General features: G+C 40.2%; 3 protein-coding genes across 7 annotated transcripts in view; 1 reads left to right on the top strand and 2 right to left on the bottom strand.

The window, feature by feature from the left end:
• Positions 1-8088, top strand: part of oxr1 (oxidation resistance 1) — a 66428-nt gene extending 58340 nt beyond the window's left edge. For 4 of the 5 annotated variants that reach the window (XM_022753285.1, XM_022753284.1, XM_022753283.1 and 1 more), the window contains 6 exons: positions 514-594; positions 2025-2150; positions 3386-3538; positions 3701-3796; positions 5216-5289; positions 6041-8088. In XM_022753285.1, coding sequence (XP_022609006.1) covers positions 514-594; positions 2025-2150; positions 3386-3538; positions 3701-3796; positions 5216-5289; positions 6041-6176 — 666 coding nt within the window. In that variant the 3' untranslated portion in view covers positions 6177-8088. The remainder of the gene's footprint in view (positions 1-513; positions 595-2024; positions 2151-3385; positions 3539-3700; positions 3797-5215; positions 5290-6040) is intronic. The other variant, XM_022753286.1, reaches the window with a different exon arrangement.
• Positions 8089-9129: 1041 nt separating this feature from the next.
• On the bottom strand, positions 9130-17244 carry sqle (squalene epoxidase). Its single transcript, XM_022753458.1, has 11 exons — positions 16732-17244; positions 16116-16377; positions 14405-14582; positions 13748-13844; positions 13536-13649; positions 12763-12934; positions 12109-12204; positions 11487-11629; positions 11065-11161; positions 10863-10950; positions 9130-10418 (listed from the first exon to the last, which is right to left on the bottom strand). Exons 1-11 carry the CDS (start codon positions 17008-17010, stop codon positions 10226-10228), a joined length of 1719 nt encoding a protein of 572 aa, XP_022609179.1. The 5' UTR covers positions 17011-17244; the 3' UTR covers positions 9130-10225.
• Positions 17245-18729: 1485 nt separating this feature from the next.
• On the bottom strand, positions 18730-23199 carry LOC111227758 (xylose isomerase-like). Its single transcript, XM_022753457.1, has 14 exons — positions 23120-23199; positions 22644-22720; positions 22379-22451; positions 22002-22114; positions 21861-21886; positions 21619-21756; positions 21401-21510; positions 21203-21298; positions 21030-21113; positions 20811-20937; positions 20583-20688; positions 19545-19727; positions 19345-19419; positions 18730-19233 (listed from the first exon to the last, which is right to left on the bottom strand). The coding sequence occupies exons 1-14, from the start codon at positions 23145-23147 to the stop codon at positions 19150-19152; spliced, it is 1320 nt and encodes a 439-aa protein (XP_022609178.1). The 5' UTR covers positions 23148-23199; the 3' UTR covers positions 18730-19149.
• Between the last annotated feature and the right edge of the window lie 1713 nt (positions 23200-24912).

Raw genomic sequence — 24912 nt, 5'->3', positions numbered from 1 at the left:
ACTCCCAAGAATTTCTTTTGCTTCGTTTTTTTGTTTTTTTTGCATTTGGAGTTGACTGAAAGTAAGGTTTGTGGTTCTAAAGTTGTTTTTTGGCTGCAGTGTTGTTTCCATCCTTTGGTCTAACTTGGCTTGTCTCAATAAATAGGCTTAAATCAAAATCCAGTGTTTAGTTAGAACAGCAGGTTTGATAAATGTTTTTAGAATAACCACATTTAATGACAGTAATATTAAACATATTACACAAACATGCAAAATGACTGAGTGCTCTGAAATACTCCACCCCTTTCTCTTTTACCCAAAGTGAACTCTCAACAGTGGCCATAAGCCACCTTTGAAGTTTGTTTATCCAAACCTCTAACATCTACCTTGTTATGAGGAGGAGTGTTAAGTTTACTGGAAATGACTCAACTTAGTGCGCATAATTCCTTCCGAAACTCATCCTTTCCTCCCCATGGCCAGCAATAGAACTGGCAGAGTTTTATGTTCCACCTGTTCCTGTCTTTGTACTACCAGGTAGTGTCTTTGACGGAGTACCACCGTCGGATTGATGCTCTAAACAGTGAAGATCTGCGCTCGCTCTGCAAACGACTCCAGGTGCCCTGACCAGCCCTGTCTGTCCCCTCTCTCTGCTCTGCCCAGCCCTGCTGCTGTCTGCATCAACATGGTCTCCTTTAGGCTCCATACTACAGACTTTAGCAGCAGCTACTGCTGCTGTTTCATACTAACTTCAAATCACTTTTTCTAATTGATTAAAATAAAACACTGAGTAGGTTTCATGAGTGTTTGAGCTCACAAACCTCTCCAAAACTTCAAAAAATTTAATTAAGAATAACTCAAGCATCAATCAAGCATTTTACTGAAAACATTTTTTTTTATCAGTTCAGCTGGTTTGCTTGGAGTGATGAGGTTTTCACATGACAGCAGCCTTATCTCTATGTGTCAGGCTCTCCTTCTTAGACCCACAGTCATGATGTTTTTAGTGCTTCAACCCAATGGAGCTGTCTGGTTATTAGCTAGTTATTATAGTTATTTGTGCTGCCTAGAGACAAATACTGTGTGTAGTTTTTATGTAGGTCACACAGAAATGCGTACATCTATAGGAAATTCACCTTTTTCTTCAAAGGAAAATTGTCTTAAATGATCAAATGAGCTGAATTTAAAGAATGTGGCCTGCGTGAGCACTAAGCAAGAGAGATGGTCAGAGTATCGAAGGACAAAGAGATGGTGTGTTGGTGAGAGGGTGGAAGTAAGACTGCCCTGACAGGGTGAATGATGTTTTCTGAGGACAATGCAGATAGGCCCTATTTGAATGAGGAGTGAAACATGAGAGCATCCCAGCCACCAGTGGCGAAGCGCTCCACAATCAACCTCTGTTATCGAGAAAGATAAATAACCCAAACAGTCCGTTGGTCAGAGAAAATGTCAAACAGTGAAGTGCAAATTATTCATTGGCTTGATTTCCTATTCACTTTGCATTCTCCTCTCCCAGACAATGTCTCTGCCCGCTCTCCCAGTTCTGCCAAACCAGTCCTAGTCATCTGGCATTGAAGAGTGGCAGCAAGATATTCAGCTGTCATCATCAAATTGTTGGATTACCAGTGTGTTGCTAGCAAACACAGTGTTTATAATTTTAGCAGGAAAACTGCTAGATTCAAAACACATAAATGCTGAATGTTTAGTTTTTGTTGCTGAGGTTAGGTTTCTTCACATTAAACCCTGTGTAGTTAAACCCTCTCTGCTTTGTAGAGTTTATTTACAACTGCATGTTTACCTGTTCCAGTCTTACTCTGTGTAGAAATAATCTAAACTTCTGACAGGCTTCACCTTGTTAATGGTTACTGCTGTAGATAACCTGAATAGTTTTACCTGTTCTATCAGTAGCCTGATATGATGCAAAACAGAATCGTAGAATAATGACAGTAGCTGAAATTGAACCCATCCACTATCAGTGCTTTCTGGGAGCTCAAGTTACATCACGTCTTGTTACTGTACAATGCATATCTGACATTTATTTGTAATTATAGATCACCACCAAGGAGGAGGTGAATTCCAAGCATGGAACATCTATCAAGACAGACCTGGAGCCAGAAACTTTCAAACCCAACCTCAGAGAACCCAGTGACCTCCTGGAGGCCGACCAGATAGAGAAGGTAGAGGCTGTTCTACAAACTTGTTCTGATGTAACATCACACATGCAAACCTGTTAAGTAACACATAATCGTAACTGTGTTAACGCTTGATAAACACTACACTGCCCAGCTGCTTTAGAAAATGACCCTGCAAATTATTTAGCAATACAATCACCAGAGAGAAAGAATAGTATTTAAGACAGAATTGGCAACATGTAGATGACCTGATAACTCCTTTCATCAGGAACAGAAACCAATAAACTCTGGTTTGTTCTGTGCAGAATTACAGATAACAGCTTGTCCTTAATTTATGATCCATGATTATGGCAGAGAGCATGTATATAAACCTTTGATTTATTATGTGCAGAATTATTTAAAATGGATACGGAATGGAAAAGTCATTTATTTTAAGATGACACCAGCATAAAGTCTCATCAAAGGTAAAACAGGAGCTGTGAGATTCACATGAAACAAATATTTGTGGCATATGCCTTGCAGGAATTGCAGACTCACATACCCACACACACACACACACACACACACACACACACACACACACACACACACACACACACACACAGCTCCAAGTGAGTCCCAGTTGGCACATTGACCAATAGATTGCCAATATGCAGCTTCCTTTAATCACTCTGAGGACGAGCTCAGAGCTCAGGCTCGGCTCACAGCGGAGCAGAGGTGAGCCCAGTTGGGGCTCATCTCCTCGTGGCTTTGTTTCCAGCCTGACGATTACACGACTGCTTCAGCTCCACCACTGGAGGATGTGCTGAACCAACAAGAAAAGAACAAAGGGACTGATGACTTATTGGAGAGTGGAGCGTTTAAGGACCTTTGTTTCATACAGCTGGAAATGGTGCTGTATGCTGCAAAAAGTTGTCATTTTAATTCAATGTTTTAGTCAGTGTATGCTTTATCTGTCCATTAAAATCACGCATACACTGTACTGCTCCTTCAGTGCATTTGTCGGCTTTATTTCCCCATGAACCGCAGCCGCTGTTAATCCTTCAGTCTGTCAGCAGCAGGGCAGCATTCTCTCTCAGGGAGTGCTAGACCTCTCTTTCTCTTGAGGCTCCTCTGTGTGTTTGGAGCCCTGTTGATCTTCTTTAAACGCCAGATGGTGTTAAAAGGTCACTGCAGATGTAATTGAGCATCGTTGGTTGTGGCCTTTCTGTTTTTCATTTCCTTTCCCTTTTTTTTTTTCTTCCTCCAACCTTCCCTTTTCATTATTATTTCCCCCACAGCTTGCAAGGAATCTCCCACCACGGACCATTGGGTACCCATGGACGCTGGCCTTTGGCACATCAAAGCATGGCATGAGCATTAAGACGTTGTACAGAGCTATGCAGGGCCAGGACACCCCAGTGCTCATGGTCATTAAAGACAGTGACGGCCAGGTAAGCTGCACATTGAATAGAAACACACTGTAGTATTACGCTGTGTGATATGTTGGAAGCAACTTCTGACGTTTTTGCCACTAAAAATTTTCTATTAACTCTCCTATTAAAGTTAAAGTTATTTGTAGACTCTACAATAATCAGATGCTCCTGTTTCTCCAGGTATTTGGTGCGTTGGCATCCGAGCCCTTTAAAGTCAGCGATGGTTTCTATGGCACAGGAGAGACCTTCCTCTTCACCTTCAATCCAGAGTTTGAGGTGAGTGCCCTCCACAATTTGAAGACTCTGACTCTTATGAAAGTTCAAAGTGTCCCATTGCTCCTGGTTGGTTTTAAATTTGGACATTAGATTGAGCTGTTTTGTATTGTTATTCTAAAGTTAACTTTATGCTTAGAGGACATGCAGCAGAACTTGAGTATAAGTGGCCCATATTGCTTTAATCAGTGTTTTGTATCAACAGAGGATCAAATGGTTAGGTGTAATGGGAAAGGTGTTGCTTGTAGTGACAAACCCATTTAGAGTAATCACCCTCTCTGCTGTACCCCTCCGCTCTACAGAGCTTTAAGCTCATTGTTGTGGTTTTGAGGCCACAACTTTACGGTCTTGTTTCATTCTCACTGCTCTCATCAGCCTCATTTCCAGCAGCAGCAGCTGTTTACAGGTGAATGTAGCGTTTAGCAGCTGAAGAGCCAGTCAGTTCTCTCAAAAAACAGACTGAACATTGGCCAGAAATCTGTCAGATGGCCAGAGACACGGCTTCAGATGAATGCTGATGTTGCTCACTTTGTGCTGGATGGGTGACTAGGCAGCTGTAACCATATCAACTTTATAAGGTGCTAATATGTCAGTGTTGTGTTTACAGCTTGTTCCGCTGCACCCAAGTGACCTAAAAAGAATCAATCAATACTGCTTTGAAATATATTGTTTCTGTTAGACTGGAACCAAGGCAGCTTCTGAACACAGACACACACAGACACACACAGACACACACAGACACACACAGACACACACAGACACACACAGACACGCACGCACGCACGCTCATTTCCAGCCTGATCCTGTTCTGTGAAACTGAAAACATTTTTGGAAAACTAACTAACTTGGTAAAATACATATATGCAGACTTGCGCATTCTTAATGCATATGACCCTCAAACACACTCTGTTGTGTTATCATACATGTTATGATAAATATCTGCCTGCTCTGTTGTGTTTCTACATTGAAGCTTTACACTTCAGACACCAACGAATGGGCTGAAAGCAACAGATTGACTTGCTGGGATTGTCACGTTGTACCACTGACAAGAACTTATGCCATAAGACTAGTTTGAAAAATGCTGCAGTCACAAAACTTTTCTACATAAAGTTGCTTTAGTCTTCTCATTAATGTCTGAAGAACTCTATGAACCAATTCATCTGCTTTGACTTATATGTTGGTGTATCCGAGAGGATTTTGACAGCAGCTAGCAGCTCTGATGATGAGCTAGTTCCTTTGGTTGTGTCTGAAAGTTATAAGTGAATTATCAGATGTTAAATCTGGATCCTCTCGCTGAGGTTAACGTGTGTGTACTGTGTTCTCACCAGGATGAAGAGTGTTGGACAGAGGATATTAGATTATGTCAACAATGAATATGTGGTGCACTATCTTCTAATGTATGCTCTATTGTGTCTGCGACAGGTGTACAAATGGACAGGTGACAACATGTTCTTCATCAAGGGAGACACGGACTCCTTAGCATTTGGTGGAGGAAGGTGAGTCCAAGCTGCTTTTGAAGGACACAGTTGTATGGTCTCTGTTATTGAATCATATCACATGTGGTAATATTTAAGTGTAGTTTTTTTGTGATATCCAGAGATGTCCAAAGCATTAAAGCATGTTACTGTATCATTTTAATCTTTTTCTGATTATGGAGCCCAGAAGGAAAAACCATCTTGTTCAAATGTTAAAATAGGGCTCCACATTGATTGGAAACAAATTTCTTTGACTTGAATTATCAGGCTGAGATCTGGGTTTTGTTTTAAATATTTCAGTAGTGCTGATATGATTCTGTATGAATTTTGGTACTTTTGAGCTTTGATACCAAAATTTTATTTATTTATTGGATAACTCCAAGAAATATAAACATGTTTATCTGCAGCATTTTTTTATTTAAAAGAAACCAAATACAATCTTTTTTTAAAATGCAAGCAGCAAGAACTTTTGCCTAAATCAAAAAATTTTGATAAAAGAAGTGTCAAATTTGTTTTAAATGAGTAAATATCTGATCAAAGAAAAAGTAAACAAGCTTATTGTTCACATCTGACCAAATGCCAACTTTCAGTGCTACGAGCACCAAGTATTTAATACCCAGCCTTAGTCATGCATGCACTTTCATGTTAGGCTAAATGAAATAATGCTATTAACAAGGAGATAATCCATTTTGGCAGAGACCCCATCACAGCTCAAAACTCCTTGGTACCCTGAGACAACCTGATTAACACCGCATGTTGTCTTCTCTTCCAGCGGTGAGTTTGGCCTGTGGCTGGACGGAGACCTTTACCACGGCAGAAGTCACTCATGTAAAACGTTTGGGAACCCCATGCTCTCAAAAAAGGAGGATTTCTATGTGCAGGACATAGAGATCTGGGCTTTTGAATAACAGACAGTGCATCACAGGGAAAAAAACAAGTCCTGCAAAGGGCAAAGCGAGGAGACCTCCTCCTTTAGAACAATGGCAATGTCCCAAACCCAACTGCACATCACCAAGGCTCCCCAGGCCGGAAGCCAGCTATCGGATGCTTGTTGTGCGTTACTACTGCAGTTATTACGGAGCTTTTTTTCTTTGTGAAAAATTACCTTTGTGTGTATCTTGTTACAGCCTTGTGCAGCGTCTTTGCAGAGCAGGGGGAGTGTGTAGATCAGTGATGATGGTGAAGAGACTGTGAGATGAGGTTGTACCAGAGGGATGAGGAGAGGGAAGCAGGGAAGGGACCATCAGGCCTTGAAGAGAAAAGGACCATCGGAGCTCCTCTTTCCTGAGAGGCGGTGAAGATGATGGCGGCTGAGGTTTGGGACTGCTGAGAGAAGAGAGAACTGTCCTATTGCTACAGATTGTGTATCTGAACTTTACAGAACCTCAAGGAGTCCCAGCACCCTCTTAAACCCCCTAGGACTTTGTTTAATCAGTAGGATGTTACTCACTGTGCTGTCAGCCTTGATGGAGAGAGACCCAGTTAGAGGGAGAAAAGGAGACAAAAGCTGATCACATTCCATTATTCTTGGTGATGGTGGACTGTCAAAGTAAAGTTGTGATTTGTGGTAAAACACCAATATACAAAACACACATGCAGCAGGATACGATGACACTTAACTCAGAGAAGTGGGGAGGGGGGGGGGTCTTTTTAAAGTACAGTACAGTTTAGGGTTGTCTTCTGAGGCTAAACTTATAGAGTATTGTGTATTGTAGTCCTCCTGTTGTTCACTGTCATAGCACACCATCTGAAAGCACATAGCTATAATCAGATCACCCATCGTCGTAATGTTCTGTTCAGTGGGTGTACGTGTGAGTCCAGCTAACACCGGCTCCTCCCGCAGGATGCTGGCTGTACTGTTTGTAGACAGTAATGTGTTGCAATAGATTTGTGGAATATGCAAATAACTGTCCTGTGACCTCAAATACCTGCAGGTCGTGGCACTTTTGCCGCCGCCTGTTGCTCTTTCAAGAGAGAAACTTGTGTAAAGCTTTTACGTCTTGATACACAATTGCTTTTCTGGGTATCATTTGAAAAGCCTGAGACGTGGTTAACTGTTTTACATGCATATATGACAATTATATATTGGTATATATGATTATATATGGATTTATATAATCATATATATTTTGCTGTTAAGTGTGACAGTGATCTATTTGTGCTGATATTTCAGCTGTTACAATATAATGTATATTACCCTGTAAATTAATGTCAAAATAGATTTGTTCCTTTATATATATATATATAAATACATAATACTATATAAATATATATATATATAATAAAGCGTGGATTGGTGGGTTGCTTCTAGCACTTTAATCTGGTGTAAAAGCGTTAAAACCAGGTTCTTAGATTCTCTTAGCAGTAGCTGTACAGTACTCTTTTGTTTAGATCATTAAGATGTTAACTGTTAGTAGAAAGCTTGCTGCTACCAATATCAATAAGGGTATGCCCTAATGCTCTGTGTGTCTAAAAAGGAGGATTACTCCAAGGTAGGAAGGGGGGGTTGAATGTGGTTGAACATGGCAGAAGGGCTCGGTTTCTCTCCTCATGTGGCTGCCAGGTGAGTCTCAGTAGGTACAGGTAGGTATGCAGGTAGACTGACCTCTGACAGGCAGATGATGGTGGGTGAAGGGAAGTGTGTACAGTACGTAACCCTCCCCCAAGGAGCTTTCTTCCCCCCTTTCTGGTCTTCCACACCAGTATTTGTGTCCTTGTGGAGTCACAAAGAATAATATGGATAATTCTTCCAATTATTTCACCAGAATACAATGTATCAGTGATGTATAAATAACAATAAAGCTAAATTAATTGTTGTAACCTGGGATATGACTGAGTTTGTGATGCTTATTTTTCTCTTTTATTCAGTCTCGTCGACTTGTTGAATTCTCTCAGGTCATGATAAAAATGGAGATGGACAGCCGCCTCACACAACTTCAGAGTAACCCCTTGTGTCCTGGACTTCATTTGTAACCATGTAGTTCGAGGTACATAGAGTCTGGAGTGTGCCACTGGAACTGGTGTTAAATAATACTTAATACTGGACTTGTAAATACTATACAATAAAACTCAAACTAAAAGAAATAAAAACAATAATTTTGGCAAGTAATAACTGAACTGTTCAGATGGCAAGGGTTTGGCCCATCAGACTCCAGCTGCTGCTCTGTAGGTTGGATTTAATTTCATTCTTTAACACTTGCTACAAATTTGTAATTATTTAATTAAGGAGATTTCCCAGAGTTTAAAGGAACAGATGCAAAACAAACTGTAAATTTTTAAGCTGAAAACTAAGTCTCCAATCTGACTGTTGCTGTTGCTTAAATTGCATTGTGGGTAATGTAGGCACCAGTTTTTGACTGCAAGAAAGATAAATTTTGGACTCTTAAAATGATATATTGAGTGTGGGAGCCCAGCTGATCACTGTTACATTCACTATATTATGTCTGATATTCCTACCAACCTCTTATTAAAACCAACCCAGATATATGAAGCTGCAGCAAAAGACTAGTACCAAGCCAAATCTGAAAACTTAAACCCAACAATTCATCATGTTCCACTATAAATTATCCTGAATTCAAAAGCTAAAGCACAGCAGAGGAACTTAATCCAGTCTGTTGAGGGCTGAACAGTGATAAACTGCCTCAGCTAAAACAGGGCTTCAGCTGTGAGTGAGCACCATCTACTGGTCACATCTGTTAGTATTGGGCCAGTGGTGTTAAAACTTCATTTGGTATACTCCCTTACCGAGTTGATTCATTGTTTAATATTAATAATCTCAATACATTTAATTAATGAAAGATGACTGTGCAATTATACAAATTAACCAGAGAAGTCTGTAAAAACAGAAAACTAAACCATGAATCTTATGTCGTGTGTGATTTATTTAATGGCTGATCAAGCCCAACACAGGCACAGGTAAACACGACAGTGCAGCTGTGGTGAACTTCACTTCAGGAGCTCCGTGTCTCTGTCAGCTCAGGTGAAACAACACCTGAGCGTCATCCGCTGACTTGGTCCTGAGGTTAGCATCGTTCCTTCTGTCTCAGCTCCCAGTCAAAGCCAAACTTCCCCCAGGCGACATGCCGCATCAGGTGTTTACTGACATCCAGCAGCACTAACACAGCACAGAGATCCTTGTTGGGTTCTGTGATGATGGTTTTGTCACATTTAGCTGCACTGTCAGCAGGTTTCAGACTCAGAGTGTAGAAGCCAAAATGTGTTATAAAAAGTCTCTTATCACAGTATGTAAAGAGCAACAGTCTTAGGAAGGCAGGAAACAGTCATTACAAGAAAATAATGTGCGTTACTTGAACAAAAAGTACTGCTGACTTCCTGCTCAACAAAATAAGGCTGGAAATATCCTGGGAAAGTGTGATTTTTGTTGGAAATACAATGTAAACAGCTGCTGTTTAATATCCTCCCATCATCAGTGCTTCAGATTTATAATTAGGCATTCTTGTATTAAAAATATATCATCATTAATGATGGATTTCCCATATCAACTACAGGCTAAATCAGCTCAACAAGAAAATATACAGCAAAAAAGCAGATCGAGATGCCATGTTCCACATGGTATTCTGTTTGGCAGGAATAATTCCACAGTATTGAATATTCAGTCTAATTCATGGTGTGAGCTAATATACAGTATGTTGCAATCCTATAGCATATAGGACAGGCTGCGGGTGGGCACAAACCCTGCTAATTGCACAATATGGCGTTGTTGCATGATATGTCCAAACTGGAACAAGGCATGAAGTAGGACATTAAGATAATGACATCTTCAGTAGCAGGGGCATATTGTAGAAAACCCTCAGTAGCAAAATCATTGTTTAAGACGGCAGCAGGAAGGCAAACATAGAAAGAACTGTCAAATACCAGCTAGTTTTGTCCAACTAAGCCAGAGTTGTTAAGACCTGACACTGGGATCGGGTCTGTCTGAGTCCAGGTGTTGTGCTCTTTAGTACACTAAGTACTTGAGTTCAGAGTAGATAAGTGGAAACATGACGGTGCAGGCTCGGTACAGGATGGCTCCACTCTTAAATAAAGCTCGAGGTTTGGTGCTCCAGGACTCGGACTTGAAGTTGAAGTAGATTGCGTACAGCGCCACAGCAAAGAAGTGTCCAATAAGGGTCATGGGTTTAGGTGTCAACCTGGTAAAAAAAAAAAAATAATGATGTTATTCATTCAATATCAAAATAGAGAGTCACTTGTAGTTTATCTTGTATTTAAAGTAATAGTTTCACATTTTGGGAAATGTGCTAATTTGCTTTCTTGCCATGTGAGGTGACAAGACTAAGACTTAGCACCATAAAACCACACTTTTTTTAATTAAACGAACAAGATGTAACTAGTTAGCTTAAGCTCATGCTAGTTTTACCTCTTTCTTTATTCCACACTGAACTCGCTCGCTGCTGGCTGTAGCCCTATACTGAACGGATATGAAAGTGGTATTGATCTCATCTAACTCTTGGCAAGAAAAGCAAAAAGGTGACATTTCCCAAAATGTCAAACTCTGCCTTTAATCGAAGACCACCTTTCCATCATGTCATACTCTTTCTATCCTGTTATAGTGGAGGATGTTATTCAATGCTTACACTGAGAGAAGTCCAATAGGTCCAGCAATGCACTCTCCACCCAGCTTGAAATACTGGAAACAGGCTTTTCTCAGCTCATGAAGAGAATCTAGTCAACAAAAAAACAACCACATGAACACGATGGGAATCAAAACGACCATTATCTGCAGTTTATACAAAGCAAAATAATAATAATCATGACGCAGAGGCAGCAGGGACTCACTGTCGGTGGCTGCAAAAAGCTCATACAGGGCCTGGGCCAACACATTCACTACAAAGGAATGTGATGACTTGCGTTCCCAGTGGAATTTTTTCTTTGCCTATTGAGGAGAAGAAAAAACGGCAGAGTTTAATATTGCACACTGGTCTGCGGTCCCTCACATACAGCCGAGGGAATAACAGGATGAGGCAAAGGTGATGCAGCACAGGCTCCAAATATAGCTTCTACTTGCTTTCATACACAAGAAGCAGAAAGATTAAAGGCCTCTCCTCTGCAGGATCTGTACACAGGCCTTTTTTTAAAATACATTTCATACATTACAGAGTGTCATTTGAATGCTGTCATAGGTTTTCTAATCCTGACAAGTTTTTTTTGGGGGGGGGGGGCACTGAATAATTCAGGGGTCAGGTTGTTCCTGCGTTCACCTGCAGCATGGCTCCGTCATCGTACAGATCTGGGATGTTCTTCAGCAGACTCCTCCAGATGCGAACGTCGTTGAGAGCAACACTCATCCCTCCTCCCGTCAGAGGATGCCTCATGTTGTATGCATCACCCAGGAGAAGCACGCCTGCAAACGACAGAGCGCTGTTTTGTCTCGCAAACCCAAAATGCACCACCAGTTGTTAATAAAATGCCTTTTTGACAGAGCCAAACTGTGCTGTTCCCACTCTGTAATGCCGAGCTACGCTAACCAGCTGCTGGCAGTAGCTGCACATTAACCATACAGATATGAGAATGGTCTTGATCTTCTCATCTAAATCGTGGCAGGAAAGCCAATAAGAGTATTTGCAAAACTGAACTATTCTCTTAAATGTGACCGTCAGTTTAAAAACATGTATTTTTGTATTTATCCATAAAGCTAAATACTATTAATTTAGTTTCAATTGCAAATTAGTCGACAACAAGGGAATGCTTTATCATATAGCAATGTCCAAAGTGATGCACTCCTTTCGAAAACATGCATTATACCGTACACATGCTGAAATCAGTTCAACACGTTCCCTCTGGCCATCTTAAACAGCAGCACAGTCGATAACACTTCAGTACCTGGCTTATTGACAGGGGAGGGAGGGAGGAAGCTGGCAGGCATGGATCTGAGTCGATCGTTCTGTAGCGCCTCCATGAAAGGTTCCTTTAAATGCTCTGGAGGAAGGAGAGAAAGCGAGAGCACAGGTGGTCGATCACTTAGCCGGCTCTGTGGATGAAAACCAAAAGGTGCATGCTGGGCACATGCACAGGAAGAAAAAAAAAAAGCCTTTTTTTTCTTTTGGTGTCTGAATGTACAGTTATCAATGTATCAATGTGACCGACTCCGCTGACGCCGTTTCAGCTGGACCTCTGCGAAGGTTACCGGAGCTGACGCTTTGATAATGTGGCTTTGATATTTCAGCTGAATAGCAGAGCGCACCATGAATGTCAGACCCTTCAACTGCAGCTTCCTTAGCGGCACAGACGCCAGCACAGGCAGCAGTCTGGATATATTCAGGGTCATTGATTCCTACTTCTGGCATCAACGCTTCATAAAAAGTTGTGAAAAGCAAAAATTATTCCAAGAAGAGGATTTTCAAATAACCTCATTACACCCTGTGACCACTCATCACTCTACTCAAAGCCAAGAACATTTCATATGAGAGATAATTATATAAGAATAAAAGCTCAGGGACGTTGTCAAGACGAAGTTGCATGACATCCCTCCTGTACCTGGTAGCTGTGGGTATATCTTCTCGGCCATGTACTCTGTGAGGTTGCGTGGCATCTCGCCCCTGATGTCCACCAGCACTCTGGTGTGTGAGGAGGAGATCTGGTAGATGAGCACCGGGCTTGGGTTAGCCAGCACCAGCTCAGCGTGGTTGGCTTTAAACTGGGGACAGTCCTGGGAAGAAGCATGACGGTAACTCAGTGTTGTCCTGGTTCTAGTTTATTTAACACAGTGATTTAGTGGGTTGCACACACATTGTGGCTTTGCATTTCACTCTTAGTCGTACTTAAAATTGGTAAAGGCTCATTTGAAATGTCTGCACACATTTTTCCCAAATCAATTGGAATGTAGTATTTTATAGTGAAAGTTGAGCAGTTTAGGGTTGCAAAACTATTTTCATAATCAATTAATCTGCCAGTTATTCTCTCATGTTATCAGTTCTTTGTTGTCTATAAAATGTGAAAAAAATAGTGAAAAAATAGTGAAAAATGACTGTTACAGTTTTCAAGAGACCAATGTGGCATCTTTGTATTATTTGTTTTCTCCAAGCAACAGTCCAAAAGCCCAAAAATATTCAGTTTACTCTCATATATGACAAAAAGAAAAACAGGAAATTCTCACATTTGAAAATCTTAAACTAGACATTTTCTTGAAAAATGACTGAAACAATCAATTTTCATCAAAATAGTCGCCAGTTAACTGTTTATGTTTGACAGGATTCGTTTCAGTCTCAGTTTATTCAGTGTGGTGCTCGTGACAGCAGTCAAACAGCTACCTTCATGAGGCATCCAACAAAGTGAGAGGAGATGTGAGCTTTCCCTGAGACGAGACTCTTTCTGAATTTGGAGAAACAGCCGTCGGCCACCACGGTCAGTCCTGCGTGGATTTCCTGCAGGTTCACACAGTCGTCACACACTTTATGCGTTAGACACAGAATTTCCGTGCATGAGCTGAGAGAACATGTGCTGCAGAGTTTCCTGTCTTTACCTTGATGTCTCCAGTCTCTTTCTCCTTGTACTGGACGCCCGTTACGCAGCCGCCCTCCTCCTGCAAACTGCTCACGGTGCCTTCTACGAATGTGACACTGGGGGGCGCAATGAGACAGTCAGACACTTCAGCGTGCATGGGCAACATGAAGAGAGTAAATGTTCCCCCATAGGGTGGAAATGGTAAATTCTGATGGTTAAGCAAATACTATTACATAATATTAAGGGCTTTTCAGTGAACCATCATTGACTTTTCTTAAAATAATTTTTTTCTTAAAGTACATTTAACCAGCCATTGATACATTAAAATAACACTATTAAACTACCTTACACAAAGCATGATGGACAATAGCAGTTTCTTAACTCAGCGTCTGCTTTGCAGCTTTTTTCAGGGCTGAGATTATGATTAAAGGAGCAGTTGAAACCTCCAGAAAAAGCCAGTCAGTGGCTCTTGAGTTAGGATTTTCTTTGTCAAACGAGTCATGTCACTTGGTTTTATAGAGCAGAACAAATCAGGGACATTTAAGGACAAGGAAGGAGGCAGCCAGCAGATTTTAAATGATACCGCTGTTCCTTCCAAACCCTCAGTGCTGTCAGAAACAATGTCATCTCATTAGCCACTTGGCACACGAACTCCTCTTTTCTCGGCTCTGCTCACTTTGGCTCAGCCAGGGCGGCTCTCCTCAGGCCCATGATGAATCGACCGTGATGGAAAGCGCGACCACACTGGATGCTGGTCTCCTCCTGAGGGTAGGGGATCTCCACCTCTGTGCTGCTCTCCATGTCATGGATCACGTAGCCGTTCACCAGATGGGCATCCAGACCCTCAACTGAACCTGAGGCCAAACACGCGCAACAGGTTACGGTTTCACAGCACACATTCATTATTCATGCAGTCTGCTGCTGCTTACATACAGCATCTGCGTGAGTGAATGCAGATGACATGGAGAGAAGTTTGACTGTTCAGCTGTTGAAATGAATTTCACAGAGGTAAGACCAATGAAATGAAGTGAGCAGATTTAGCCCTCAACATACAGTTTTTAACCTTTAACCTTCTTTTCCACACAGTGTGACAATCTCACAAATATTCTGTATCATCCTGTTCCAACGGCTCATTGACACTTTAATATTCAAACCTAAGACTACACGTTTTATGGCTGCACTATTACATCAAATTGAAATATTCCAGATGTATTTTGCTCTTTTACCTCCTTTTATACACATTTTCTCTAAAATTCATCCAGTAATATTTCATATCTTTCAAACCTTTAGCATCTCGACCTGAATTTAAAACAAAGATTTGTCAATTAATTTAATTGTGAATTAAAGAGAGATTTTTTTGTGTGATGTGGTCACTGTAACATCACAGATAGTCACAGACACATTAACATTTTGGAAATATTTAGGTTATTCTTTCTTTGTGTGACACACTGATATAAATGATCTTCTCACCGTGATGAATGAGCAGTTTACATTTTCGGTCAAACTGGGTCAATTTGTTCTTTGGATGATTTACAAAGAAAAGTACCAGGTTTTCTCAGTTCCAGAGGAGATTTGTTATTAGAACTACTTGAGTATGATCAATGCAGAAGGCTAATACTTTTAATGAGGTGACTCAGAGTAAAAGCTATCATCTTACACTGAATTTCTTTGACCATGCTGATCAGTATGCAGTGTACATATAGATTAATAGAAGCAGGTGAGAAATCTTAGTTATTTCCTGAACACATTCCATATTTAGAACTGAATAAACAGCAATCAGAGTTAGTTCAGAAAAAAGTTCAGAAAAAAAAACATCTGAGTCTGTGACTTCCTTTAAATCCCTTGTTAAAACATATGTTTATCAGAGAGCTGTGTTTTTATTTCTCTTAAAATTACTCTGTATTGGTTTTTATACACTTGATTGCTTTATCTGTTTTTTTTAACTGGAACCTATTGATTTTCTTGTCTAGTTTATTTTGCCGCCTTTGTCAAGCACTTTGTGATGTGGAAAACTCTGAAAACTGTTTTATAAATTATTATCATTATCATCAGACAAAACAACACACAACAAACTGTCACCAGATTCTGACTCAGATATTTCTAATTCCAATTGGTGCAGAGAGAAACGTAACATCACCTTTTCCAACTGAGCCCTGCCCACTTCAAACCGGTGAACAACACAGCACAGACAAAACACTGTGAAACAACCGTAATCATACGTTCATGTTGGACCCCATCGCTCTAGTAAGAAGCTATGGAGATAGTTGGTTTTTAGGACCTTTAACCTCTTTGACAACAAATGCAAAAAACAGCTTGCGATGAGACAGAGCACCATGATCACAGAGTAGATTCACAGCTCTCAGGCCGCAGGAGCTTCTGTCACTGACCTTCCAGCCCGAGCTCTTTCAGAGCCCTGTATCCTCCAGGCTGCAGCAGCTCCCCAACTATCCTGTCAGGCTCCTTCAGGTCCCTCTCCACCACAACTACCCTCCTCCCGTCCCGGGCCAGGACAGCTGCCATCGCTGAGCCCAGGACCCCGGCCCCAACTATCACCACATCTGGCTCGTCCGGGGCCACAGAGGAGCTGCTGGCTGAGGCACTGTCTCTGGCAGAGGTGTCGGCATCGACTCTTTTCCTCGTTCTCCGACGCTGATAAACAATGAGAGCCTCATCACACACAGTGTAAAGTCCAAACTGAACTGACATGTACATTTTTTTACACTTCATCAAATAATCAGCCGTGTTCCTCTGATTTCAGTTGCAGTCTTTGAATATATAAACACACATGAACATTTGCCGCACTTGTCTTTAGCTCAGAGATGGTTGAATAAAACTTAAGAAAACTAATTTTGAGAAAGATTTTGATAACAAAAATTAAAACAGCTGAATGAAAATAATAAAAGACTCAAATTGAATGGAAAACTAGTCATGCTTTCTTTCTATTATCTCCCTGTGTCTTCCTTTGTTCACAAAACCAACATGAATCCATATGAATTCTCTTACCTTTGTGCAGTTGTTCTCTGCTCTCTCGCTCCTCTGTGTTGAAGTTTGAGGGATTAAGTGGTTGATAAGAGGAACTAAAGACAGGAGGCTCAGAGGCAAATGTAACACCTGAGAGAGTCTGAGCTTATGCCCATGAAAATACCTGATATAAGAGAGCAGCAGCCCAACTGTGAGGAATAAGGCTGCGGTCATCGCCAGCTCTTTGTGAGCAAAAGTCAAAACTATCTCCGATTTTTTGTAAAGGTATGTGAAGCTCGCTATTCCCAAAAAAGTCCACATGTTTTTAGAATTTAAAAAATCTAAATGATAGTAATGGTGAAAGAGTAAGGCTGAGAAACAGGTTTTCTTTAGGCTGATAAAAAAAATCACCACGTAGAAAGAAACAATTATAAATGATTCTTCATTGTTTCTCAGTTGCTCCAAAAAATTAAGTCAGCCAACCCAAAACAAACTATTACCTTTGTAAGTCATGATAATGTGTTCACAGACAGTCAGAGGGATGCTGCTGAATAATTTATGCTAATGAGAAACACGGACTACTTCGGATTCGGTGGCTTCGCGTCCCGCCTCCTCCACAGCTCAACCGTCCAATCAGGAGTGACGCGACGGTGAGCAGAGCTCACGCTATCCGCTGACTGGACAGCCTTGCCGGTGATGGGCCTCCCCTCAGCCGCTGATTGGACAGCGGGACAGCAGGCTGGTAGTATGATGTGATGTCAGTGGAAAGGTGAGTGTCTCATCTATTTGACAGAGCAGAGGCTGGGTGAGAGGGGCACCCGGAGCAGAGATGGTTCATGTTTGACAGGATAAATCACTCTGAGGTGTAAACCAGAACCATCTTTTTGGCTGCAGGTCAAATATCGTAGCCTAAACAGAGATTGAAAGCTGTTACCATAGCAACAAAAGTGGGGATACTAAAAACAAATCTCACTAATTATACAAAACACATCACAAAAATACACATTTTAGCAATAAATATTGTGCTGCCAAATAGATAGTCTGTACTTGTATCAGAAGAAACAGGGAAAAAATGGCACGTTCACGTTTATATTCTGAATAATAAATCAGAATCACACAGGCGATATTCATGGTACCCAGAAAAAGAGGCAGAGTGACAGCTCTTACCAGTGCCCAGTGGTAAAATAAAGCTTTTGTTTGGAAAAGTCAACAGACTGTGTCAAATGTCTTTGGATATGAACAGCCAACTTCAAATACTGGAAATAGTTGTGATGTAAAGATTATTTATCAGGTCCCACAACACAAACAACGTCTGTCAGATTAATCACATATGACAGATGGAGAAGCTGTGGTGAAAAGAATGTAACCCAACCACATTTTAATTTTCTTCCCAGAGCTAAAAACCTACTGGCAATCGCTTATAACTTTAATTATGAAAACATTTAGAACTAAACAAGCAGTTAAACCAAAAACTTTTTTAGATAAATCACCTCACATAATTGTAGTAAGAGAAAAATATCTACCACATATAGAATGATAAGAATTGCAGCTAGGAAACAACTAATGATAGGAAGTACCCCACCTTCATTTCAATGGATGGAAAGAATAACCTACAGAACTACAAATCAACATGAAGTAAATGATTTGATTATGGGGCCACACTTATTACATAATACTGATGAGTATATTAGACTTGGACAGAAATAGGAATGCCATAATAGACAGCTCAGCCTTGAGAGGTAGGAAATGTAATGGAATAATTTTGCTCATAAAAAATTATTTGTTTTTTATCCATTAAAAATAACGTATTTTTCAAATTAAGTTAAAGTTTAAGTAAGTTCACATAAAAAGTTTTTCTTTTTTGTGGGTTTTTGTTAAAGCAAAAATGTGACAAAATATTATAAAATTGCAGATATGATGTAATATCAATATTATACATTTTGTTCTCATGCAATAAAGTATGAAAGACAATAAAATGATGATGATGTGATTCAATTGTCTAGATTTAAGCTGAGAAACAACACAACGTGTCAAGTTTATTGTGAATTTTTTTATTACATAGTTATGCTTCCTCATCAGTCATCAGCTAAGATGAATACAACCTTGTTAGATCAAACCAGGTGACATTTGTATAGCACTAGTGATACACAATGACACGCATACAGTATTTAAAACATGTTAATGAATGAGTGAATTAGTCCAATGTACTGTATGATACCGAAACATTTCAGCTCTCTGCTCACAGTGTTCACATCTGGATTTACACTTTCTTGTTTAGTGAAACAACTGCAGTTATGCGGTGCAGTAATTATTTATCCCACTGGGATTAATTAAGTGCTCTACATGTGTAGCAGTGTGTTGGATCTGCTCACCAGTGTTTCATCACCAGCACCAAAGTAGAACAGCTTCTATTTAATGTCAACAGCCTCCATCTACAGACACAGGGAGGTAACATTTTTATTATATGTAGTGATTAAAGATGGATTCATACTTTTCTTGCTTCCCTGATGTGACTTTGGGTTCACCGTTCTTCTTGATGAAGGCCTGAAATAATAAACAACAGAATTTTTTAATTTGGGATCATCCTCTTTTCATCCTCATTTAATCAGTAGCTCAACAAGCAAATCCCACTGAGGAGCTCAAGTGGAGTTTTACCTCCATCTCCTCTAAGGAAGCAGAACCATCCTCCACTTTCTGACCAAGACCATGACTGAAGCTTGAGTATCGCTCCTGTTAAAATCAGACATAACCAGTTACACATAAAACAGAAGGTACCATGTTTCCCAATCATATTTTTCATGAAGATTATGATTTACTCTCTAGCTGCACATACATACACATACACATGGACATACCTTCACCATACCGGTGATAATCCCGTCCTCAATGATGCGTACAGCATTCCTCAGTCCTCTTGCGAAGGCGTCCATGGCTCCGATGTGAGCTATGAACAGGTCTTCCAGGTCTGTGGACTCTCTGCGCACCTTAGCATCAAAGTTCAGGCCTCCAGGCTGCAGACCACCCTGTTCAACGATGGTCTGGAAAAGATGAGGCACTGAGGGATAACTGATCTTGAACAGTTGTTGCAGTACTACTGGAGTGAGCCAAAGCATTTATTTCAAAAGTCTAACATATATTTACAAAAGATGCTAATCTGTGTTATCATTTATAAACCAGGGAGTAGTATAATAGATGATTATACGAAGATTAAAACTGCAGCAATCAGTAATTTTTATTTACAGTGGATCAAATGATAAAGTGTAATGTGAAAGGAGTCGCATATAAAAACAAACAGAGGATTATCATCAATTCTGCATTTCACCTCAGAGTTTTTTAGCCTCTTTAGCTCATTTTTGTTTGTTTATGTTTTTTAGTTTTTTTTCTGTGTTTTCCTGCTCCTCTTATTAATCTTGTTTACTGAGCAGCTGTTTTCAATGAAATAAGCTCAGATAAGTCTGCTTTAATCTCCCCAGACAGACAAAGTTATGGTTGGTGAACATAGTGGAGCATTTAGCTGCTAATAAGTCATATATTTATCTTAAGAGCGGGTGGAGACCAAAGCAGAAAGAGTGAATTCTGGACTGAATCTAACTGTAGCCAGAGACACGACTTCAAAGAAATGCTAAATAGAGAACTGTTTGCTAACACGTTCGTCCTATCAACTTTATTAGGTGATACTATGTCAGTGTTGTATTTACAGCTCATTCCAGTGCCTCCAAGTGGCCAAAAGAAAATTTTATACTGCTTCAACCAAATGTTTCATCTAACCAATCATTACAAATGTTAGCAAAAGCTAATTTTTTTTTTAATCTTTATCCAAAAGTCTTTGGACAAAGTCACCTTCAGGCACATCCATCTTCAGCAATAAATTCCTGTTCCAAATCAAAGCTCACCTTCATGACCAAGGTGGTGTTCCTAATGTCCATGGGGAACTGGTCTGTGTCCCACCCCAGGTCAGGAGAGCCGGTGTTCGAGTCGACCGAGCCCAGCATGCCAAACCTGTCCACCAGCAGGCGAGGATGATACGGAACATTTAGCATATGTCAAGGTAAAGCTGTCATGGTGATAAAGATGCTGATTGACATTAAGTTAAAATTCTGTCAGCAGGTAAGGTGTCTCACGCAGAGGCCATGACAATATCATGTTCGTAGGAGTGTCCTGCCAGGGTGGTGTGGTTGGGCTCAATGTTCAACTTGAAGTGACTCTCCAGGCCATAATGCTTAAGGAATCCTATAACACTCATAGCATCTGTTGAAGGAAACAGTGAAGTATAAAACTGTGAAACAGTGAGATCAAAGAGCAGATCTGCTTTGTTTAAATTTGTGTTAAAGGGTCTTCACCATAATCATACTGGTGTTTGCAGGGCTCCTTAGGCTTTGGCTCAATCAGAAACTGGCACTTTAACCCAATCTTCTCTTTGTACTCTGATGACAAATATACACATATGAAAGTGAGACTGTTACTCATAACACAAGACTGACCGAAACCCAGATTCATAATTCATTCCACTTACCAACAGCCATTTTGAAGAAGCTGGCCATGTGCTTCAGCTCAGCAGCAACATCTGTATTATGGATGGAAAGAAAACCTTCTCTTCCTCCCCAAAACACTGAGAAGACAAATGATTGATTGATTGATTGATTGATTACAGTGAGGACACATATTGATATTTTTACATCTAGACAAAATAACACCATCAAGTCCCTCATACCAAAATTTTCAGCACCCAGCTTCTTTGCAATATCCAGTCCCTTCTTGACCTGAGCGCCAGCGTAGGCCAGAACATGACAGTCGGGGTTGGTGGCTGCACCATTCATGTACCTGTGACATAAAGTTTACACATGAAATGTCCGTATAATGATGCTAAAACACAGCACAGAGGACGAAAGACAGAAGAAGGTTTCCTAAAGATCCGTGTAAAATATCCACCTTGGGTGGGCAAAGAGGTTGCAGGTGACCCAGAGCACCTTGACTCCGGTCCGGCTCTGCAGCTGGAGGGCCAGGTCTGTTATTTCATCCAGATTCATGTTGGACTCCTGCAGTGTGGAGCCCTCAGGGGCCATGTCTCTGTAGGAAACAGTGGACAGCTTTGGGCTTCGTACAGAACACTGTCTAATCAAACCTGTCTTCATTAGATTTTGTTGGTTTTAACGACTTTTAAATGCAGTTACCTGTCATGAAATGTGTAATATTTAACCTGTGAAAACAAGTGGAGGTCACAAAGGAAATGAAATGCATTAATGTTCATTCTGCATTGATTGGCTACGTGTAAAAGTAACTTATAATTATTCAAATCAGGGGAACTCCCTCACGCCAAGCTTGGTGAAAAACTCAAAAGCAGCACAGAGTCGCCTCTTGGCTGATTCCATGGGAGTCCCTTCATTCCAGGGCCGGTGGAGTGTCTGAAACCCAAAAGGATCAGCACCTAAGAAAGATGATAATTATAATAATAATAAAAAAAAAAGAAATAACATCTGGCAACCTCAAGTTAAACAGATGATTATATCTGTTTAAAATAAGGTATAAAGACAGATTATAAAGATCTTTTAAAGGCTCCGAGAACAGTTGCAAGTGTTTATCGGAGCCTGAATTAAACAAAGCCTGAATATGAAAGCCACATTTGAGCCACTGCCACAGACTGTTTGATGACGGATCATTAATGTGAGAGGTGGGTCAGTTGTTACAGTACCAGTCCCACAGAAGGAGTGCCAGTAGCAGACTGAGAACCTCAGCCAGTCCTCCATCTTCCTCCCCATCAGCACCTGCACACAGGAACACTGAACTCTGACCAGCTTCCCTCACTCAGTACACGTGACAACACAATATCACCAGGGTTACAGTATATCCCCACACCATGCACATCATCCTAACTGTTGTGTGCGTGCGTGCGTGTGCGCGCGCGCGTGTGTGTGTGTGCGTGCGTGTGTGCGTGTGTGTGTGTGCACCACACCTACCTCCTCTGCATTGTAGTGTTTGAAACACATGACATCTCCCGGCCCAGCACTGGGAACATATGGGATCTTGGGAATGCCTGTGAAGCAGGTTATGCAATATTTAAAGAAAGAAAGGCTTCACTAACATGAAGTGTGACATATGGATATGCAGTTATAGCGATTTAACATAAACATATGTCACTACAGGGGATAGGAGAGTGCAGAATATCACTGTAAAACTTTTGTTGACACACATTCAGGGTTGTTACTGTTTGTAAACCAGCAGTGACTGCAGTGTCACCTGCTGTAACAGACACGTGGGCGCAAACAGACCTAACTAATGTGGATTGATACTTTTGAATAACGTGTCCTTCACTGTTGCCCGCTCGCTGTTCAAACAGGACATTTAACGTCCACAACACACACATACACACTCACACACACACGCAGCAGAAAGTGAACGCAGCAGTTTTGAGCACTGAAATAATGTGATTTACCCGAAAAGAATTCTTCCTGAGCTGACATTTCTGCAGAGCAACAACGTTCCTGTTGACAGGCTGCAAGTTTGTCCACGTCCTTCTTCCCAAAACAAAGAGTGCAGTTCCCTCTTCAGCCACAAGGTGTCGCTAAATCCCTTCAGAACAGGACAGTGGTACCGGTTATATACTGGTTCAGCTGGGACGGTTTGATTTTGAGGTTCAGTGCAAACATTTACAGGGAAACTAAAGTTCAATCGGACATATGACCATATGGCAATCACAGGTATAGGCTTAATATGTACGTCAGTGTAATGTATGTCTCTCACTTATAACCAACACAAGTCACATATATGCACATATACACACATATTTTGAAATACAGCAAAAATTATTTTTTTTATAACTTGTCAATTAAGTTTTACTGATACACATATATAGCGTATATATTCTTCTTCTATCATAATACAGATTCCCTGTATAAGTGGTGTGAATATAGGCTGGTGTTATATATTTTATCACATATATTCTAATGTACGTATATGGGGTATAGATATTCTTACTCATGTTAATTAGACACCCCATCATTTTGTGGATTTGAACTCCACTTATTATTTGGAGGAAACAATGCCACATACAGTTAGATTAGATATCCCAAAATATTGAATTCTTGTATGTGTATGTATTTAAATCTTGGCTTCATACTTTTGGTTCAGTAATGAAGTTGGTGATAATGGCAGTTCATTTCTTTTCAGTACTTTACATTTGATTTAAATACTCCAGCTTCTCTCTCTCTCTCTCTCTACTTTTGTGTAACATAAAACATATCAGACTAATGTAATTATATTTTAAAATATTTTGCAAAACAAACTTAAAATTATAAATGAGGTACATGGTTGTAATTCATGTTGTTTGTAATTTATATACCAATCTGTATTTAGTAATGTATAGTCATATGGTCACACTGGTCACAAGTTATAAACAAATTAAATATATGTGAAAAAATAGATATTTGATCAAAATACATGTACAATATAATAATAATAATATAATGTTAATATATGGCTGTATACTCCTCTGGAGTTCTCAGGAATTTAGTTGTTTTTAATATTTCCATTGTCTTGACTAATATTAAGAATGTGTTGTTGTTTGTTGTGCATGAGTCTGTGTTAAAGAAAGAAAGAATAAGCTTAACCCAGCTCATGGCTTTCAGAATGAGTATTATGTGATAATAGATATACTTCACTTCCTTAAACCATTCTTCAAGTATTCAGTTCCTTTTTTTTTTTTTTACGTTTTTGCTCTTACTAACATTTGTACCCATCCATGCTGCTTTCATTTCCTTATAGTTGGGAGGTGAATCTTTATCCACAGCAGCACCTCAACATTATCCGCAGGGAAAACAACATATTTTCATTCCTGCTCTGTCAACTTCCAGTGTGCTTGTGGCCTTTATGCAAAGACAAAAGTGAAGAAATGAGGCATGAAACGATAAATGTAACTGGCAAACACGACACCACAAAGTTCAATACAGTGTGTTTATTTCAATTACAATGGCGCTTTTATAAAATATCTGATGCAGAAACATCAACAGAAATGTAGAAATGATAAGAGGATACCATACACACATAAACCATAAATACATATTAACACACTGTAGAAAAGTACACATTATCCTTTAGAGCCTTTGGTCTGGAACATACGCCAGGTGGCAACAACAAACATTCGCAGAAGAAAAGTTCTCTGTGCACCACTGAAGCCCTATCATATTTCATATCAGTATAGAATATACAGTGCACACATGATGCTGTTTG

The sequence above is a fragment of the Seriola dumerili genome, unplaced genomic scaffold, assembly GCF_002260705.1.
Source record: "Seriola dumerili isolate Sdu_G_001 unplaced genomic scaffold, Sdu_1.0 BDQW01000191.1, whole genome shotgun sequence".
Classification (NCBI taxonomy): Eukaryota; Metazoa; Chordata; class Actinopteri; order Carangiformes; family Carangidae; genus Seriola; species Seriola dumerili.
This window is presented reverse-complemented; position numbering and strand designations above follow the sequence as displayed.

Excerpts from the sequence above, each read along its gene's own strand:
- LOC111227758 (XM_022753457.1), bottom strand. The coding sequence starts at position 23,147 with ATGTCAGCTCAGGAAGAATTCTTTTCGG. Across the intron at positions 22,452-22,643 it reads AACACTACAATGCAGAGGAG|GTGCTGATGGGGAGGAAGAT; the intron begins GTAGGTGTGGTG and ends TCCTGTGTGCAG. Across the intron at positions 21,757-21,860 it reads TATTACACATTTCATGACAG|AGACATGGCCCCTGAGGGCT; the intron begins GTAACTGCATTT and ends TGTTTCCTACAG.
- sqle (XM_022753458.1), bottom strand. The coding sequence starts at position 17,010 with ATGTGGACTTTTTTGGGAATAGCGAGCTTCACATACCTTTACAAAAAA. Across the intron at positions 13,845-14,404 it reads GCCGCCCTGGCTGAGCCAAA|TGTCACATTCGTAGAAGGCA; the intron begins GTGAGCAGAGCC and ends TGCGCCCCCCAG. Across the intron at positions 10,951-11,064 it reads GCTTTTTGCAGCCACCGACA|ATTCTCTTCATGAGCTGAGA; the intron begins GTGAGTCCCTGC and ends TTTGTTGACTAG.